Source organism: Thermobia domestica, chromosome 9 (assembly GCF_964235325.1).
Source record: "Thermobia domestica chromosome 9, izTheDome1.hap1.1, whole genome shotgun sequence".
Classification (NCBI taxonomy): Eukaryota; Metazoa; Arthropoda; class Insecta; order Zygentoma; family Lepismatidae; genus Thermobia; species Thermobia domestica.
In genome coordinates this window covers 234,398,703-234,418,735 of record NC_137462.1, presented here as the reverse complement: position 1 = coordinate 234,418,735, position 20,033 = coordinate 234,398,703, and the positions used below count along the sequence as shown (strand labels likewise).

The 20,033-nt window shown below is 36.2% G+C and overlaps 1 protein-coding gene across 1 annotated transcript in view; it reads left to right on the top strand.

Moving 5' to 3' along the window:
* LOC145660616 (pickpocket protein 28-like) overlaps positions 1–20,033 on the top strand; it is a 151,376-nt gene that overhangs the window by 114,340 nt on the left and 17,003 nt on the right. Inside the window, exon 11 of the mRNA XM_081725891.1 lies at positions 8,603–8,688. Coding sequence (XP_081582017.1) covers positions 8,603–8,688 — 86 coding nt within the window. The remainder of the gene's footprint in view (positions 1–8,602; positions 8,689–20,033) is intronic.

Sequence of the window (20,033 nt, the reverse complement as noted above, 5' to 3'; positions counted from 1 at the left end):
GTTTTAACTATACTGTATGTATTTGTACTGTTTTATTATTATTATTATTATTATTATTATTATTATTATTATTATACGTTTTGAAAATACACGTAATATTAAATCTTTAGTAAGATTGTTCGTACATCATCAATACATTTAAAGATGTAATGAAAGACCTGTGAAAGAAACGAAATTTTGTGGGATATTTATGTGGTTTGCGATATTCATAACGGAAGTATTGATATGTTGAGAAACTTTACACACTTTATAATTTCAACCCTCTAATAGCTTTTTCTACAGAACTTTTATAACACTTCCTTCGGACGGGAATTGACACATTTAGTCGGTGAAGGGATGAAGTTGTGTAACTCGAAAAATCGTGTTTTTAGTTATGACAACTATACATTCTAATTTAATGTTCTATCTATCACAATAAAATCATAGCAGAATTAAACATATTAAAGGAGATACGAATTTTACTAATTGGACGTATCTTGAAATTAAGCGTCGGAAAACTTCTTCGGGGAGGCGTAACTAATGTAGAACTTACTTGCTTGTTTACCGAACTGAGTAGCTCAAGTGGTAGAGTGTTGGCTTCGCATTCGGGAGGTTGTAGGTTCAGTTTCCGCTGCCGACCATCCTAACTGGGGTTTACCAGGGTTTCCGTCAGTCCTACCAGGCAAATGCCGGGATGGTTCCTACTAAACAGGCCCTGGCCGATAACGTCTCAAATCCTTTCCGTTGTTATTGATGTTAAATATTAAGTATAAAATGGCCTCTGAGCTCTATCTGGTGATGTTAAATAAATAAATAAGTTATTTTGTGATTTTTCTTTAAAACTTTTGAATAAGGAAACTTGCTTAAACTATTCTTTAGGAATAATAAAAGTACAACTCGTTTTTTTTTTTACTACTAGTCTCCGTAAAGAATAATTTTTGTTATGTATTAATAGAATTCCGTTCAAATTCAAAGGAGAACTGGTAGTACATTTTAGTTAAGAAAGACCCATATAAAATTTACATTTAAAGGTAGCACAGGCCTACAGAAAAAAATTTTTTCTTGGTGCCTAAAATTTTAGAGCTGATTTTAACTATGTGTGGGGCGCTGAATCCAATAATGTAAGCAGTTTTTTTCTATCAGCTCTACTTTGGTAGATACAGGCTACTGTACCAGTAGTGTTATTTACGTTACAATGTATGTGGAAGAAATATTACAATCCAAAATAAATATGTAAATTATAAATGATGTAACCACTATTTCTGCATGCTTCTTGAAATAGTATTCAAAATAAGCAAAAGAAATACAAATATTCTCGTAATAACAAGTTTGAATATGATCTTATAAACTCTGCAACTCAAATAAATCCTACTGTGCTCTATAGAGATTTCTATTTGGAAGAACGGCGCTCTTTTCTCATTAGTGCTGCTATCTGTCGGTACTAAACGGAAACTAGTCATATAGTAGTTCCAGGAACGTCCACTAGATTGCATTGGTATTCTACTTGGCTAGTGGATCGTAGTTGTTGTCTTGCAGGTGGAGTGACATGTTGGAACATGTGAGTTTTGTTCTGAAATCATAACTTGTATCGCGTATACTAAGGCTTTATATTTAACATCCGTGTTAGTGGCCTGAACATAAAATGAGTTCAAGTCGAAGAAGTTGTGTTAACCATCCTGATGTGTTTTGCTACATATGTGGTGAGTACACATTTAAAGACAATAGAAAACATATCAGTGACTTTGTAAAAAAAGCATATCATGCATATTTTGGTGTACGCCTAGGGGACCAAGATAAAACGTGGGCTCCACATATTGTGTGTAAAATGTGTACTGAACACTTGCGACAGTGGACAACTGGAAAAAGAAAAAGTCTTAAGTTTGGTGTTCCAATGGTTTGGAGGGAACCCACAAACCATGTTGATGACTGTTATTTCTGCCTGGTAAATGTTACGGGTATGAATAGAAATAACCGGAACAAGTGGACATATCCTGATCTGCCTTCAGCAAGACGTCCAGTTGTTCATTCCGATGAAATACCAATCCCAACGTTTCACCACTTGCCAGAGCTTTGTGAGACTGAAAACGAACGTAGTGAACATTCTTGTGACATGGATGATGGAAGTGACAGTGATTATGAGGGAATGTCAACAATTCCTCAACAGTTTAATCAAGATGAGCTAAATGATCTAGTTAGGGACCTTAATCTTTCAAAAGAATCGTCTGAATTACTTGCTTCCAGATTGAAGGAGAAAAACGTACTAGAACATGGAACTAAAATCACATTCTACCGAACAAGGGAAAAGGAGTTTTTACCATTTTTCACTGAAGACACAAGTCTCGTATTCTGTCACGATGTTAGAGGTCTCCTAGAACACATGGGTCTTCCAGAATAGAATCCAGATGATTGGCGCCTGTTTATTGATAGCTGCAAGCGAAGTTTAAAATGCGTCCTTCTACACAATGGCAATAAATATGGCTCAATTCCAATCGCTCATTCAACACGACTGAAAGAAGAATATGAAGCAATTGCTTTGGTTATGGAAAAAATTAAATATCAGGACCATCAGTGGGTGATTTGTGTGGATTTAAAGATGGTGAACTTTCTTCTTGGACAGTAAAGTGGCTACACAAAATATCCTTGTTTTCTATGTCTGTGGGATAGCAGAGACAAAGCAAACCATTGGTCAAAAAAAGAGTGGCCGCAGAGAGACGACATGGTTGTTGGTAAGAAAAATATTATTAACATGCCTATTGTTGAGTGTGACAAAATCATTTTGCCACCTCTACATCTCAAGCTCGGTTTGATGAAGCAGTTTGTAAAGGCGCTAAATAAGGACGGGCCGTGCTTTGCTTACATGGGAAACAAGCTACCTCAGATCAGCACAGAAAAATTAAAAGCTGGAATATTTGATGGTCCCCAAATAAGACAACTCATGAAAGATCCGGCTTTCGTGGAGTCCATGAATGAGACTGAACGTAGAGCTTGGACCTCATTTGTAGAAGTTATCAAGAATTTCCTTGGCAATAATAAAGCTGATAACTATGTTGAGCTAGTGAACCAGATGCTTAATGCATTCCAAAAACTTGGATGTAATATGAGTATCAAAATTCATTACCTGCACAGCCATTTGGACCGTTTCCCAGACAACGTAGGCAGTCTGAGTGAAGAACAAGGTGAAAGATTTCACCAAGATATTAAAACAATGGAGGACCGCTACCAAGGAAGATGGGATGCCCATATGATGGCAGATTACTGCTGGAACCTAAAAAGAGACTGTGCAAAGAAACATTCAAGGATGTCACGAAAACGAAGCTTCCGAAGTGTTGAATAGATCGTTTTGAACAAATTATTTGATTTTTTATTCATAAAAACTATTATAAAATGTAGTTACAGAGTTATTATGTCCTTGATGTTTGTGTTTATATGGTTTTCATTATTTTCAAAGTGTTCCAAATAACAGATTTAAATGTCATAGTTTTCTTTTCACTTACAGTAAAACAGCACCTATGCAATTTTCAACGTTGTAGCAGGTCAGTCTTGAATTCCTATATCTCAAAAACTAAAGTTGTTAGGGGGAAACTAACGCCATATTTGGATTCAGCGTCCCAATTCTACTTCAAATCAGCTAAGAAACACCCGGCACCAAAACCACTGTAAGCCAGTGTAGTTATTTAGAGGAATTTGATGGAGGTAGAAGGAGGAAGGAATTATAACTCTCCATTCTTAAGAACCTATCATATTCTAATCAGCCATATATGAAATGAGAACTATTGAAGGGTTGGATTCAAGACCCAGATAAATCCACTTTTATAAATTTTTCCGGAGCGGCCTGCTTTTTGCTCTAACTTCACGAAAAACACTGTATGTAGATACCTCCTTTGCATTATAACACTGAATATAATCATCGTATACATATAATTCTTGTACACAATATAGAGTGATATTTTTCTACTGGAATATGTGAAAATCTCAAATTCGCTAAAAATTTACCTACCTGATTCTTTAATCTAACTCTTCAGTTACTACAATCGCCAGATTTCGTCATAGGTTTAGAAATTTATCCTTTCTTTACCCTTTTCAGTAGTATTTATTTCTTTTCTTCTAGCAACGAGTCATGATCTTTATTCACATTGACATTACTGAGGTCCTAAAATAGGTTGCTACAAAAGAAATCAAAATTCTTAGCTCATTTTAAGATTCATCATGAAAAGTTCTAAAATGCACTAATTTCCGCTCACACTATAGATAGTATGTTTTTAACGGACATAAGCAAACACTTTTAGGTAACTATAGAGTAACGGAAACACTAACTAGTTCTTGTTTTGAAATTACAAACAGAAAAAAATATAAACAGACTGGAAAAATAATGTATTTATAGGATTTTCAAAACAGAACTTCCAACATGTTCTCAAATGCTTTATAATCACTTATACTAAAGTTTTCATAATGTTATAATGCATAAAATTTAAGCTACTTCATTTGAAGAAGGGGGGCGCGGTGGCTCAGTGGTAGAGCGTTCACCTCAGGTGCTTGGGGTCCCTGGATTGATCCCAGCTCGCGATGTGTGGACTTTGTGGTGGACAAACACCATGCTCGTGGGTTTTATCGGGTTCTCCCGTTTCCTTCCACTTCCTCCATTCCACCATTTCACTGATCTCTCATCATCACCGTCTCCTTTATCCTAACCGGCATAATCGTGGGACGTAAAACTTAAGGATTTCATTTTTTTCATTTGAAGGAAATATGAAATTTTACTCAAATAGGGAAAAGGGAAGGATTTTTAAACTAATCACCAAATCTAGCAACTTTCATTCATTTTCTCATTTTTCCATTTTCCGAACGAAATCTCATAAACGTGTATGAATCAGACAGAATGCCCTAATATACGTGACGGTTAGGGTAACTATATAGAATCTACCAACATATTAAGACTTACGTTATAAAAGTAGCAAACATACCTAAATTTTATATTTTCTGGGTGTTTTCCAGTGTTGCTTTTCTAACTTTCAAACAAGATTAAATTTCTCTCTCTCAATGTCAGGTTCGTTGTTAGGACACTATGATGATCCATAAATAGCTGCGTATATCTTCTTTACATGAAACGTCAATAAATATAAAGGTTACCAACAAACTTCTTTCGCTTTTTTTGGGGTCTGTGTTCAATTGGTCCTCACATCGTGAGTTGAATGCGACTGGAGATAAGGTGAAGGTCAGTTGTTGGTGTGGGTATATCCAATATACTAACTGGTTGAGGCAGTTCACTTACACCCTGAGCTTCTGTAAGAACAGAGTGAACATGGGACCTCCACAGAGCATCATAAGGGCGTGTATGCTGTACGAGTTCAATCTGGTCAAACGCCACTGCGGCAAGGCAGAAGACATGCCAGGCATTTGATGAGGATGTCGTGACTACGCGGACATGTTTAACGACTGTGACGAAAATTGAAGAAGTCACCACGTACCCGAAGACCAACACATGTACAGAATGATGATGTTCAGGCAGCAATTGAGGCGAACGGTAGCCAGACATGAACCTTTTCTTGTTTGTACCGGAAGAACTTCGACTACAATTCAGTGTGAGTGGAGAAACCATTCAGCAGGACCTCCATCAACTTGGGAAGCACTACAAGTTGGGTCGAGGGGTCCCACATGATTTGACCCCGTGCCAGAAGGCAACGCCAGCAGATAACTGTTCCTTTGCTGCATCGTATGAAGAAGGAGTCATTTCTGGACAGAGTGTTGGCATGTTATGAGAATTGATGATGTACGGAGCTCTCGGGACCGTCATCATTGGATATCATTATATGAATCGGTTCCAAAACAATTGATATCAGCACTGCACCAGAAGAAGGTTCCTCTATGTGTTTCGTGTACTGCTCGCGGAATCGTACATCGGGAACTGCTACCAGGTGGTCAGAGTACCAACACAACTTTATACTGTCAAGAAAAACTAAATACTCCGGCCAGCACTTCTCAATCGCAAAAGGGTCCTTTTGTTACAGGACAACGCTAAGCCCCACGTGGCTAGGATGACCCGGGACACCATTCTACGCCTTGGATGTGAAACACTATTGCACCCGCATACTCCACGCATATTGCGCTTTCCGATTATCATCTGTTCTATTCCTTGGACAATCATCTTAGAGGACGCCAGTTCAAATCCCTAGTAGAGGTGCAAAATACACTTAACACCTTCTTCGCTTCACGGCCCACTAAGTTCTAGCGCGATAGAATCCATGGTCTTCCAGAACGTTGGCAGAAAGTCGTCGATGTTAATGGGGACTATTTTTGAACTTACAGGTGCGTCTTAGGTGACATATCGATGTACAAATGTTGTGAGCGAAAAAGCGACGGAACTTTTTTGGTTACCTTTATATTTAGAACAGTATTATTGTCCCCTTTTGATTTAGTCATTCCATGTTGGACATTTCGGGAAAATTTTAGCTACCCTGTAACCTGTCATGAACTTGTAAAGTAGAAACTTGATACATGATATCTGAACCTTTTGATATAAATTTCGTGGGAAAACAATGACGCATAAACCAATTACTACAACCCGGAACCCATTCGTCGATGGCACTGATGCTGATTTGTCCACGTACATATAAGAACACTTTTATAACATCAAAGTAACTTTCTCGGGCTATTGGCCAGGTGAAAATATCTTTCGACGTTTCGAATGCAAATAATTATAGACATTGCATTAGAAACGTCACCAGTCAATATTTTCAACTGACTTACAGCATGAGAAGCCTTAATAGAATTACTTTATCAAGAGAAATTCGACTTTTTCTTTGGAATAACATAGTTGGACGTGACGAATGAGGCTACATGATATACTTTTTTTTTTTTACTAGACGTGTGTCAACATTGTAAGTAAAGGCAAACGATACGTACTTTTTTTTTTTTTTTTTTGTCTGAACATGGAAATTCAGAGTAAATGGAATAATGGTATGGAGCTTCGTTTCGTAGTGCTGGCTTGGTAAACTGGTTCTTTTCCATGCTTATGCCACTTATGAAGAACCGCAAACTCTGCTGGTGGAACCCAGTTCTTCTTAAGCATTATACAAATCTAAACGTTAATACTCTGTCTAAAGAACGATTGTTCCTTTGACGAAACAGTGTAGGCATTTTATGCGTGTTGCTCTGAGCTGCGTTCAACTCATCAAGAATGTTTCTCAACTAGATTTCGCATAATCTGAAGTAGACTGTGCATAGTGAGAAAACATATGTATACTAATGTCCAAAATTATTGTTGCATTTCTATAAATATGTTTTTGTAGGAATATAATTTGATAACAAATTCGCCCGGTATTTCGTACAATGTTAGTACGCGATTAATCGGCAAAGACATATATATTGCATTATTTATGGCCGTTGTTCATTAAAACCTTAACATTGGTGAATTCCTTCTAAATCTATTTCAGATTATGCGAAATCTATTTTACAGTTACGAAGCATTCCTGGCCGGTACCATGCTGCATTCTATTCCCAAATTAGTTGATGATTGCTGGCAGATAGTTAAGTGGTTTTCAGAATGAAACACATTTGGGCATTAACAGATTGAATAACCACCCTGAGTATCTTATTTATAAATGGATTGTTGATATGTCACACCCACAGCATCAAGCACGGGGTTGTCAGTGTTGTAAACTTTGTTAAACTAGCGTTTTACTATTCGCTTACTTATGTTTCTGAAGAATATTGTTTCATTTGTGACTATGTTACGAATTCCAAGGTATCACCTCTTCTAGTATCGTCCTGTTTCACTCTAACGCCTACAGCCAACTGAATACAACTGAAAATTCTCATCAGTAAGTTAAATTTATATTATTTTTTTAACCTCTAAGTGAAATATAATTGTATCGCATTAGGTACTACCATACTGAAATCCAGCAGAATTTCTCCGTATTCCTTAGCTCTTCGAGCTACTTGTAATGCTTCCGCGTGACGAAGAAGAAAAATAGTTGCATTTTAATTTTGTTATTAAATATGCTCACGTTTTTCTATACTTCATCGCCGCAATCTTAACTAAGATCTTACATTCTTAAGTTGTATGGACTTTCACGCTAATACTCATAATGCTTGCATGGTTTACGAAAAACATTAGGCTAATATGCCTTTCATATTCGCACTCATTAATAATAGGGATGGCCACAAAGTTCCGGTTCCGGCGGAACCGGTTCCACGAGGAACCGGTTCTCGGAGATCCGGTTTTCAGAACCGGTTCCAGACCTGGATCCGAAAATCCGGTTCCAGAACCGGATATTAAGGACCGGTTCCAGACCTGGATCCGAAAAACCGGTTCCGGAACTGGATCTTCAAGAACCGGATCGGTTCAGACCCGAAAACCGGTTCCACCAGGAACCGGTTCTGACAATCTCTAATGAATAAACCTCACTGCTATCATGCATTGAATTAGAAACTAGTTTTGTTGGCTTAAGAGTTAACATATGGCTAGTTTGAACAAGAGTATTACACTTCGTATTACAATAAATACTTGTTTTGACTAGCAAACGTAACTCTTAAACAGGTAACTAGTCATTATGCATATTTCAGTATAATTTAGCTTCTATGATTGCCAATAGGAAGCTAATATATTGCTTATTCTCTTTTACAGTGAGGCATTTCTAGTGTTTTATTTTGAGAATGATGAGTTCGTTATGAAAATCCGAAGTGAATCTTACAGTGTAACAGATTTCTTAGGTAAGTATCTACATAGATTATATCTACATAATGTTTAGGTTATAACAAATGCATTTGAGACGTAATTATACACCTGTCATGCACTAGTACAATATACATCGATTTATGGTTATAGTAGTAGTTGAAAATGTTCCTCGGGAACATCTAGAGATGACTGCACGGTGGCTTAGCGGTGGAGCGCTTATATCTCTGCGGGGCTTCCTGGTTCGATTCCCGTCCAAGTAAGTTTGTGATGGACAACATAATGCCCGTGGAGTTTCTCGAAGTATTGCCGTATCCTACCACATTCTAATTCCATCGATTCTTTCTCCATCATTCACTTGCCTTGATCATCCATCTCCTTTAGCCTAAAGTTCATAGCAGTGAGACTTAAACTTAAATATTTAAATTTTCTTTTCGAACAACGCTATTATGCTTTATTAATGAGGAACTATTGTGAGCAGAGATCTAAAGAATAATGTGTCTTCCACTGAATGCGCAATGGAAATACTCGTATCTCTTTGTTTGCACGTTTTCACCGTGATTATGAAAACGTATTTAACAAGGAGTATTTGCTATAGTAAAGTTAATGCCATTCTGAGCGCATACAGAAAGATTTAATATGAATCGTTCAAAGGAAATGAACACAGAATAACAACGACGAACTAGATATAGGTCCGTAAGTATAGTGCCACCCACAGCTACACTAAGTATCATACATACACCAAAAATGTTGATAAATTACTGTTCACGATTTTCACAGAAAGAAAATTATATATATGTCTGTTAAAAGATTTTAAACTTTCTCATAACAATGACTATACAGTATATATGACTGTATTTTCATTTATTTTCGATAGTGTCAGAAGAAGGATATGTTAGATATCCGAAACCGTTACAAATTATAATTTAAAATAAAGTGGGTTTTAAGCTTTGGTCAGTGTCTCTTTTGTTAAAATAATCAATCCAAAGCCATGAATAGTCTTACTAAAGAAAATTAGTGCACATATAGTAAAGCAAGGTTTCCACAATATTTGTTGATGGAATTGTCTTCCCGTGAAGATAGTCCCAATCACTTTTAATAATGGAGCAAAAAGCATGCTATAAAACAGGTCTGACAATACCCCATAGAAGAAGATAGTTCTCTTTATAATATTATGAAAATGAGGGACAATTATTTTCTTTCAATATGCAGTCATTAGTGATTTTTGTCATACTTTCAAAATTAGTGCTGAAATATTAATGTATACAGGGTGTAATAATCTTCACGTAAGGACACCACCACCAACAATGGATGTCGAATACTTGCTTTCTGGTAACAGCACTAATTATTGTTCTATGCGGTTTCGTTAGCATTGATATTTGGTACACACTGTTCCAGAAAGGGTGAGCACATTCTTTATTGCTGGTTTGAGGCAAAACTTTTCTAAGTTCAACTTTGGGTATTTTCGGAAAACAGTCAAAGCTGCTTGTTCGAACCTTCAAGCCAATCTTAGCAATCGGGAAAAATTGTGCAGATGTATTTTTTCTTCTCTTAAATATACTGATATGTAGGAATGGTATTAAGTGTAGAAAAAGTAACATTGATTGAAATACTTAACACTAGAGTGCTCGCGCGGATTACTATTGTAGTCCAGTGGGTTTCAGTTTTCTAGTATCTGAGGGTTGGCAACACTTATGATCTTGAGCGGTCGTCTACCTTCCTCCCCTATTTGTAGAACACCATTAGTCGAGTGGTATCTCCCAAAGTCAAAGCATTGTTGTTATGAGGATTGTTATTTTCTCATGGACTACTATTGTAATCCGTGCGAGTACTGACGTGACAGTTTGTTTTCTGCCTAAAGTTTTAACTGTTCTTGTTTTGAACGTATTATTTCATATTATTCCCTCAAATATACGTGATATATGTTAGTTTAAAATGTCCGAGCAAGAACGAGAACAGATACGACAGTGGCTAAGAGAAACTGAGAGTGACGACGAAAGTGTTTTGGGTATAGAAGACGAAGACGAAATAGAGGAAGATGTTGTCGAAGAACATCATAGTGACTCTGAAGAAAGTGGTAGTGACGTTCTGGAAGAAATAGAAGATGAAGAAAGGAACGAGGTTATCCAGGAAGACAGGTTTCACGATGAATTTCACATTGGCAAGGACAGAATTACCAGATGGTATATAGATCCACTGCAACCAAGAAATACGCGAATACAGCGTCATAATATCATACCTACACTGCATAGACCTGGTCCTCGAAATGAAGGTAAAAATGCAAATACTCACCTAAAAGCGCTTGAATGCTTTCTGGACACTGAAATAATATAGAAAATAGTCGACAGCACTAACATTTACATAGATAAAATAAGCTAAAAGTATTTGCGTGACAGAGATGCAAATCTAACTGATGTATTAGAGATAAGAGCACTCATTGGTATTTTGTACTTGTGTGGGGCGCTACATGGAGGTAGAAGAAATACTAAGAGTATGTGGAACATAAGTACAAGGACTGGAGTAGATGCCTGTTATGTAACGATGAGGGAAAAGCGTTTGAGGTTCCTAATGCGATGTTTACGCTTTGATGACATAAGAGACAGGCAGAACCGAAGACGTGTTGACAAATTTGCACCATTTAGGGATATTTTGATAAGTTTGTGCGTAATTGTCAAGAAAAGTACAAATCTTCAGATTACCTTACCATTGATGAACAACTTGTCTCTTTCAGGGGTGGATACCCATTTCGGCAATATATGGCCAAGAAGCCAGCCAAATATGGGATCAAAGTATTCGCTCTGACGTCAGCATGTAACTATTACACGTCAAATTTGGAAGTCTGTTTGGATATTCAGCCTGTCGGACCATTCAAGATGAGTAATGCTTCTAAAGATGTGGTAAAACGCCTTGTAGATCCTGTAGCTGGAACCAATCGTAATATAACGGACGACAATTGGTTTTCGTCCCTTGCACTTGCAAAAGAGCTTCTTGAAGAAAAATCCCTTACATATATTGAAACACTAAGGAAAAACAAACCAGAAATTCCGGCATGTTTTCTAGCTGATTGAGACAGAGAAGTGTATTCAGCTCTTTTTGGATTCCAAGCTAACTGCTGCTTGGTTTCATATGTTCCTAAAAAGAACCAAGCTGTCTTGATGATCTCAACAATGCATAACACAAAGGCCATAGATGAAAACAGTGGTGAAGAAAAAAAAACAGTAGTTATTACTGCATACAACAACACTAAATTTGGAGTTGACATATTGGACAAATTGTGTCGCCAGTATGATACAGCCAGGAACTCCCGAAGATGGCCACTCACTCTCTTTTTCCACCTGTTAAACGTTGCTGGAGTAAACGCACTCATTGTTTTCAAAGCAAATAACAATGATGCTATTATCAACCGTAGAGACTTCCTGCAAACTGTGGCTATGGAACTTATCAAACCTCAAGTGCACAGACGCATTCATCTACAAATGATACCGAGAGAAATAAAACATCGAGGAAGAGTTTTGCTGAAGATTCCTGAAAATCCTGCTCCCCCACCCCCAAATGAAGGAACAGTAGGACGGTGTCATTTTTGTGGAAGAGGAATAAACAAGAGTACCCGAAAAAGATGTTTCAGGTGCAGTAAGTGGGTCTGCCCTGACCACCAGCGTATCGTTTGCACTGACTGTTTTGACTGAAACTCCCAAAATTGTGCCTACGTTTGACCTTTTTTCATGTGTAAATGTGAAATTTGCAAATACTTTAAGAACTTTTTCATTTTCTTATAACAATTATTAACACTTTAAATGCAAATTTCATTTTTTATTTCAATTTTGTAACCAAATTGCAAGAAAATAAATAAACATTTACAAAACTATAGTAAATTGCATACGCATTGTAAAGGTTTGGCTTATAATTCTTTTTGTGTATTAAAAAATAAAACGATTGCACTGAAATGTATTCTTTATTGCTTGTAAAACCCATAAAATAATGTAAAAAATATAGATTGAATAACCACTAATATATATAGATATTTATCAAATGGACTACAATCGTAATCCGCGCGAGCACTCATGGTACAACATTTTCATGCGAGTACTGTAGTGTACTCTAGTGTTAACAATAGTGATGAAATGCGTAATTATACTTAATGATACAATATTGAAATCTCGCAATCTATTTTTTACTTTCATGATTAAAAGGCTGTTCACTCTTATACACGCACGTATATACACAAAAAGTGATTTAATGCATTCCAACGAAATTTAGAGTACGTTAATTAGGTAATTCAGTTTTGTCATTTTTGTTTCCGTACGTAAAAAATATTTAAATATGTAAAAGAACCTCTCCATATGTAAAAGAAGAATGAGAAGAAAGACATCGAACAAAATTCTCGCATACGTAGTAAAATAAAAGACAAAGGGGAACAAAAACAACGTTTGCAATGGATATGAATTCCAATATGTTGGAAATCCTGTTATATTACTCTAGAAGGAACTCGTCTTGAGTGGTCATGTTAGCTAAGTAATAAACCGTTGGACTTCAAATCGTAGGACTGAGTTCGATTCCCATTGAGTCAACTCTTTTTTTGTATGGAATTGTTTTTGCGCAATGCATGGAAAATTATATAAAATAATTACGTTAAAATATATTAGTTGTATATATATATATATATATATATATATATATATATATATATATATATATATATATATATTCATATAATCATTTCAGAACAAGTAAATATTAGGTTTAAATATAACATCTGAAATGTGTTAGGTATTCACAGAAATTCAGCATAATATATCACTGATTTGAGAACTTCATGACTCAGCCATATGCCGAAAATGAGTTTACATGTAGCGTTGGTTATTGAGGGCAGCTACACTATTCGGTTGTGATATGACAGAAGTCACGCTAATAGCTTGTGTAATATCGAGCTGCAACGAGTGTCCCTGAGTTGAGAAACGTCACAAAAATCATTGACTTTCGGCATTATTGAGAGCATTGACATATGACGTTCCTTAAATCAGCGATTCAAATGTTAATGTATAACATCTTAATATATAGAATCTGAAGGTAGAATAGAGAAATGGGAGGAGTGCTGGGGCTAGCCCTTACGTAGCCAACTGCATGAAAAAGGTAAAACCAAACTAAACAAAAACAAACAGTGAATATTGTCAAAGTTTAAGCGGAACTGTCTTTTCTACTTATAAATAAAACTCATGTTGCTCCTGCATTCCTTCCATTTCCATGTTTTAGCATAACTTCCTAATTCATAGTCATGTAATAAACCTACAATGCTGCACTGCTTTTTTTTTTTACCTTGGTGCATTGTACTTTTGCAATGAGAAGTCAAGTATTGACCATCTCCGATATCGGTGTCACAGTATCAAATTTCTATTATCATCTCGAATGCTCGCTGTTTTGCACAAGGTTAGTATAGACACTCAAGACTCTTTCCATCTTCTTTCCTTTGGTAATACTTTTAAATGATGTACTACATGATTCCTCTTGCCATTTGCAAGTTTTGAGTTTCATCCCGCATGGGACTTTCCGGGGTACTCTTGGGCAAATGATGTTTACCTCGATAAGGGGGAATTTTGAAATTATGAAATACGTGTTTTCCGCTTCTGACACCTTTCCCACCGTTTCAGACTTTTAGAGGAACCAACGGACCTCATGGATACCGGAATTTTGAATTCTCTCTCTCTGTCTCTCTCTCTCTCTCTCTCTCTTTTTTTAGATACAACGCCCTCATGCCGTAAACGTCGATGGACAACTAACCAATGGGCAACTAACGACCTCTCGCCTAAAACTGGCGTATCCGTAGCAATGATCCGCGATGCTCACTTCCATTTTGAAAATTATACCACTAGCGGCACAGGCGCGAAGAAGCGCCAATGAACCACAAAATTACTCCCCAAATATATTTTAAATCACCTATATCCGTTCTTTTTATGTTCAGGTGCTAGGAAGGTACCCCATGGTATACGACAACCATCAACTTTATGGTTACTAGGGGCGTGTTGTTCCTACTTCACCACGGTGGCGATGAAGAAAACCTTGCATGTAGTGAGATAAATCATTGAGGTCTTTAGTTAGCAAATCGGTCAATTCCTGTATCTCGAGTTATATTAGGTTGTACCGTTAATCTTTTCAGATTTATTGCTTTCTTGCTTCCATCCATCTCCAAGAATTGAGAAAGTTAAGTGTCAACCATCCAAGCAAATGAGAGTTAAACTATCAACATTCGCTTCTGCGGTTTGCAGGTCAAAAGTGTCTTCCGTCCTGCGGCGCTTTTTTTTTTCACTCCTAGCATCTTCACTTCTCAAAGATGTTGGCTTGGTCACTTCTCAGCAAAAGCAGAAAGTTATTGACCCCAACAAGAATGAAAGGGAGAAGAAACCATTCATGAAAACTGTCACTGAAGAATCCATAAAATCGGTGGTAAGACTACGGGGACAAATTCATACGAAGTACAAATTGGAATGACTTTACAAAATTGCAAGTCATTAACACTTTTTTTTTCATTTTGAACCCGTAGCTGTTCACTGGATTCAGAACTCCAGTGCTTTGAATTTAAGCACGCATCACAAATTCCTTCTGAATATTTGTCAAGCTGATTCGTTGAGCAATTGTTTTGCATGTTTGGCTAGTCAAAATCCTGGAAAGCTACATCACGTGAGATGGGTGACAACTGCTAAGAGAATGTTGCGCCTTTACATCGGAACGGAAAATACATCAGTAAAGCTGAAGATTATGGTTTCCTATATAATGAATGTATATATTCCTGTATGGTTCTATAGTAAAAGCGAACCATTGTGCACACAAGGAGCTAAACATTTATGGAAACTTACGTTATTCTCTAGATGTATGGACTGAAATACTAAATCAATTACCGATTCAGCGATAATGTGAAATGCATGGTTTAGTCCTCCCGAGAATTCGCTTCTAGTAAACATAAGAACATAAGAAGGCTAGGTTAGAGAAGAATTTTCAAAGCAAAAACATTGTCCTTATGTATCAGTGTGAAACATGCAAAGTTCATGAGGTCAAATTATACGCAGAAACCTGCATTGCATGATGAACTGATCTGAGTGTGCTTGACGGAGCCATCACTAACATAACACCTGAGCAAAGATGAGCTGCAACATAATATAAAAATTTCTGCAGTTACAAGTGAAGAAATAATAAGTTTTCCTTGTCACACTCACGCAATAGAGCGTATGGTAAAATTAGTGACAGAAGCGGTTAGTTCTTTGTGTGGTGCAGACTCTCGCCATGGACTTATTTTGGTAACTTTAAAATCTCGGGGGCGACTACCACAGTTTACAAAGAAATCAGAATACAATCTAAAAATGAATAACTGAACGTAAATATTAGAAACACTTGAGAACCAGTAATCTGCAAATGCAAAATTGAAGATAAGCCCAGGAGTGTAAAGGAGGGCAGAACTCGAACTGCAACCATCTCCTCGTGGTGAATACATAGTAATTTTCAATCTAATAAATTTACTTGGAAATAAACTAAGAACAGCAGGAACTATGATATAATGTATCTCAGCATGTTTATTGCAACTTTTAAAATGTTTTACGTTTTCCAAATGTATAAAAGATTGAATACGTTTCAATTTATTGATTTATGACTCCATTGTGTCCGATACCTGACAGAAAAATCACTAACATGTTTCAATATTTTTGCGGGATTTTTACAAATATACATTAATATACAAGATCATTGACCACTCCCAGTTCAGAGGGAAGGCATGAAGTAAAAAAATAGGGAAAATCTTTTTACATTATGTTGGGACTGTCTGGAGATAAAGTTTACCCGGTAAGTGGACTGTAGTTTAAAGTTATAACTATTTCACTCATTGTCTTTTTTGAAAAAAAATCTACGGTTTCTTCATTTTTTTTTAAAAATTTTCTAGCCGACGCCGACACTTCATAAAGTTTAGGTATCGTTTCGAAATTTTCTTTCTGTTTTATTAACCACATTTGGCCGAAAGCACTCATTAAAGGTAAGAAGATTTCGAAAAACGTTTTTTCAATGCACCCTAATCAACACTAAGCCAAGACATTCCTTCTCGACGTCAAACCACGTGTTCAACGGGAAGGAAGAGTTATACTACCAAAAGAAAGAAAAAAAGAGAGAGGGTTGTCAGCTCTTATTCACATAATATTCCTATTGCTCTTTTATTTAAAAAGGAAAAGAAAAGTTCTAAAATTTATTATTAAGATATTGTACTTCAAAATTTAGAACATATCATACCGCTAACTGCAAAAGCATTTTGATGATTATATTTCTCTTATTTATCAAATATATCTCAAATTTATATATCAGTCAAATATATATCAAATATCAAATATATCAAATATACTCTTTAAGAGGATAGCCGAGGCAGTGAGAGAAGGACAAGAAAGTAGAAGAGTAGAGAATACGCAAGAGGTTAAGAGGATGATAGATAAATTAGGAAGAAGAAATGAGAGCACAGTGCTATTTAGTCTAGATGTTAAGAGTATGTTCCCGAGCCTTAAGAGAGAAGAAATATTGAGAATAATAGAAGAGGAAATGAGTGAAAAAAGAACAGAAAATTGGGAAAGTAAGAAGGTAAGAAAAGGATTAGAGGCATTGTTGGAGAATGGATACCGCATAATCAGACATGATTGTTAAAAAGAAGGAAGGACTTAATACAGGATTTTGTTTGAGTCCAGTACAATCAGATATAATAATGAATCAATGGGAGAAGGAGACGATAGAAAGAGGAGGAGAAAGACTGCTTCTTTGTTGCCGTTATGTGGACGACTGTTTAGGGATATGGAAGGAAATAAAAAGGCAGCTGGAGAAATTCATAAGGGACGTGGAAGATGAAAAGAAAGGGATTAGACTAGAAAATGAAATAGAAGTAGACAAGGAGATAAAGTATTTAGATATGAAAATTAAGACGTCGGAAGGAGGAGAGTTTATTACATCCTGGTACCAAAAAGAGTGTGCAGCGGGAGTATATTGCCACAAATGAAGTGATGTAGATTACGGTACAAAGAAGAATTTCATAAAAAGCATGGAAGAAAGAATAGGGGAACTAAACACAATTGAAGAACAGAGGAAAAGAGATTTAAAGAAGTTCTGGACACAACTAAGGAGAAATGGATACAACGAAGATAATAAGGTCACAAGAGACATAGCAAGAGATAGAAAGAAAGAGGAAGAAAACAGGAACAAAAAATGGTTTGGAATAGAAAGCGTAAGCAAAGAAACAGAGAAGATAAAGAGAATTCCTCGGAAAGTAGGGATTAGGACGTACAGGAAAGGAGGAAACAGAATAATTGAACTAGTCAAAAGAACCAAGAGAAAAGCAATAGCGGACAAAGATCAAAGGGGAGTAATATATATAGTGGGATGCGCGGAGTGTAACAAAATTTACATAGGAGAAACAAAAAAGAAAATGCAAGAAAGGATCAAACAGCACCAGGATGATGTAAGATTGGAAAGGGATAACAATGCGATATACAAGCATCAAAAAGAGACAAACCACAGGAGAGGGTGTGAAGGAGCATTGGTCATAGAAGTAGAGAACAGAACTTTGGTGAGAAATTGGAAGGAAGCTAGGGAGATTATGAAGGCAAGAGACAAGGTAATGAATTGAAATGCAGGATTCTCGATAAATAAAGAGTGGGAGAAGATTCTGCTTGAAGAAGAAGAAATGAAAAGGAATAAGAAAGAAAGAGGAAAAATTAATGAGGAAAATAAGGATAATTAGAGGACAGAATATATCCAGCGGAAAAAAGTAAACTTTTAATTGGACACGTGTGCAGCTAAAAAGTGAAAGTGAAAGTCACACAAGTGTTACTCTTTAATGAAGGGGTGGAGCCTAATTATAAGTAGACCTCCGGAGAGTATATAAGTGATGACCAACTCCCAAGCAGCCAGAAGAAGTGGAAGTCGGATGAAGATACACTTATTGTGTTGAAACTGTTACATGATACTGTTTTTTACATATTATCACATATCCTTGTTCAGTGTGTTATTGTGTATTAGTCAAATATATCTATATCCATAATACTCAATTAAACAAATTCTTCAAATTTAATCATCTAGATGCTTCGTAATCAACATTCTGAAGGACGAGTCGATTTCGCAAAAAAGTTGCGAGTTCCATAGTTCATCTGTTACAAGCGTTATTTTCGTGGCGTATACCCAATTACTTGTGTACAGATTTATAATATGCCGGCAAACTGATATGCCTCAGAAGCCATTATTATTGCAAAAAAAAGAAGAAAAGAAAAAATAAAAGAAAGAAAAAAAGCATTTTAACCTCTGCTAAGTGTCTACTACGAATAATATCTGTTTTGGTTTAGGGAGTGCGAAGTAGGTCTGCATCATATTAGCGATTATGTGTATGTATGTAAATTAAGATTTTCTGAGAAATTACAGTTTTTATTGATGATAAAATTTACCTAGCAGTTATCCCTCATTTTCCGTGTTCGCTTCTTGAAATACCAAATTTCATCTAGAATTTCTTTTATAGAAGTTAATATTATTTCTATTTCACATTATTGTAACTGACAAAAGCTTTAAGTAGAGAAACATCAAAGCAAGCATGATATTTACGTTTGTTCACTATCGTCGCCATCACCGAAACAACCTTTAATCCGTTACTCACATTAAAGTTTGTACTCGCTAGGAAGCCTTTTCTGCGAGTATCACCTTGACAGATATACTACCAAAGTTCTTATTAATCCACTAGTAAATACAATTATTCAATCAACTAGGTTTCTTTTCCGATCAATATCCAATTGCTTACCACGGCAGTAGTAAATGGCATGACTACATGTGCCAGTTTAATGTTCAAAAGTTACTCATTAACTATTTACAAGTCATTAACTAAAACCTGCTAATTATAGTAAATTGGCAATGATTGCTTTACGTATGTTACTCAATGAGCAGACTGTTCTGAGAAGTAGTGTTTGTAGTTCATGTGGTGTTGTTTCTGTGACAGTGTCATGTATTCATAGTATTTTATTTATATTTGTCGTATTATTTTTATTCTGCACCAACTAGTCGATTAAATAAGATTATCATAATAATGTAAAAAATCTTTTCTTTTGTATACAAGAAAATCAAACCAGAAGTGTTCTCACCATTGACATTGAATCTAGGTGAACTTTTTCGCATTTTCAGGGCATACAGAGTAGGATTTCTACTTTCTGAGTATAATCAATTCTTACCAATACTTTCTGAGTATACCAACAGTACTTCCATAAATTGTGATTTTCTTGTGCACAACAGTGGTTAGGTATTACCAAAACAAGTTTAGTGAGATTGTTTCGAGCTTCGAGATTAAAGTACATTAAGCAGTGATATCTCGCAATGAGATGAAAGTTTCTGTTAA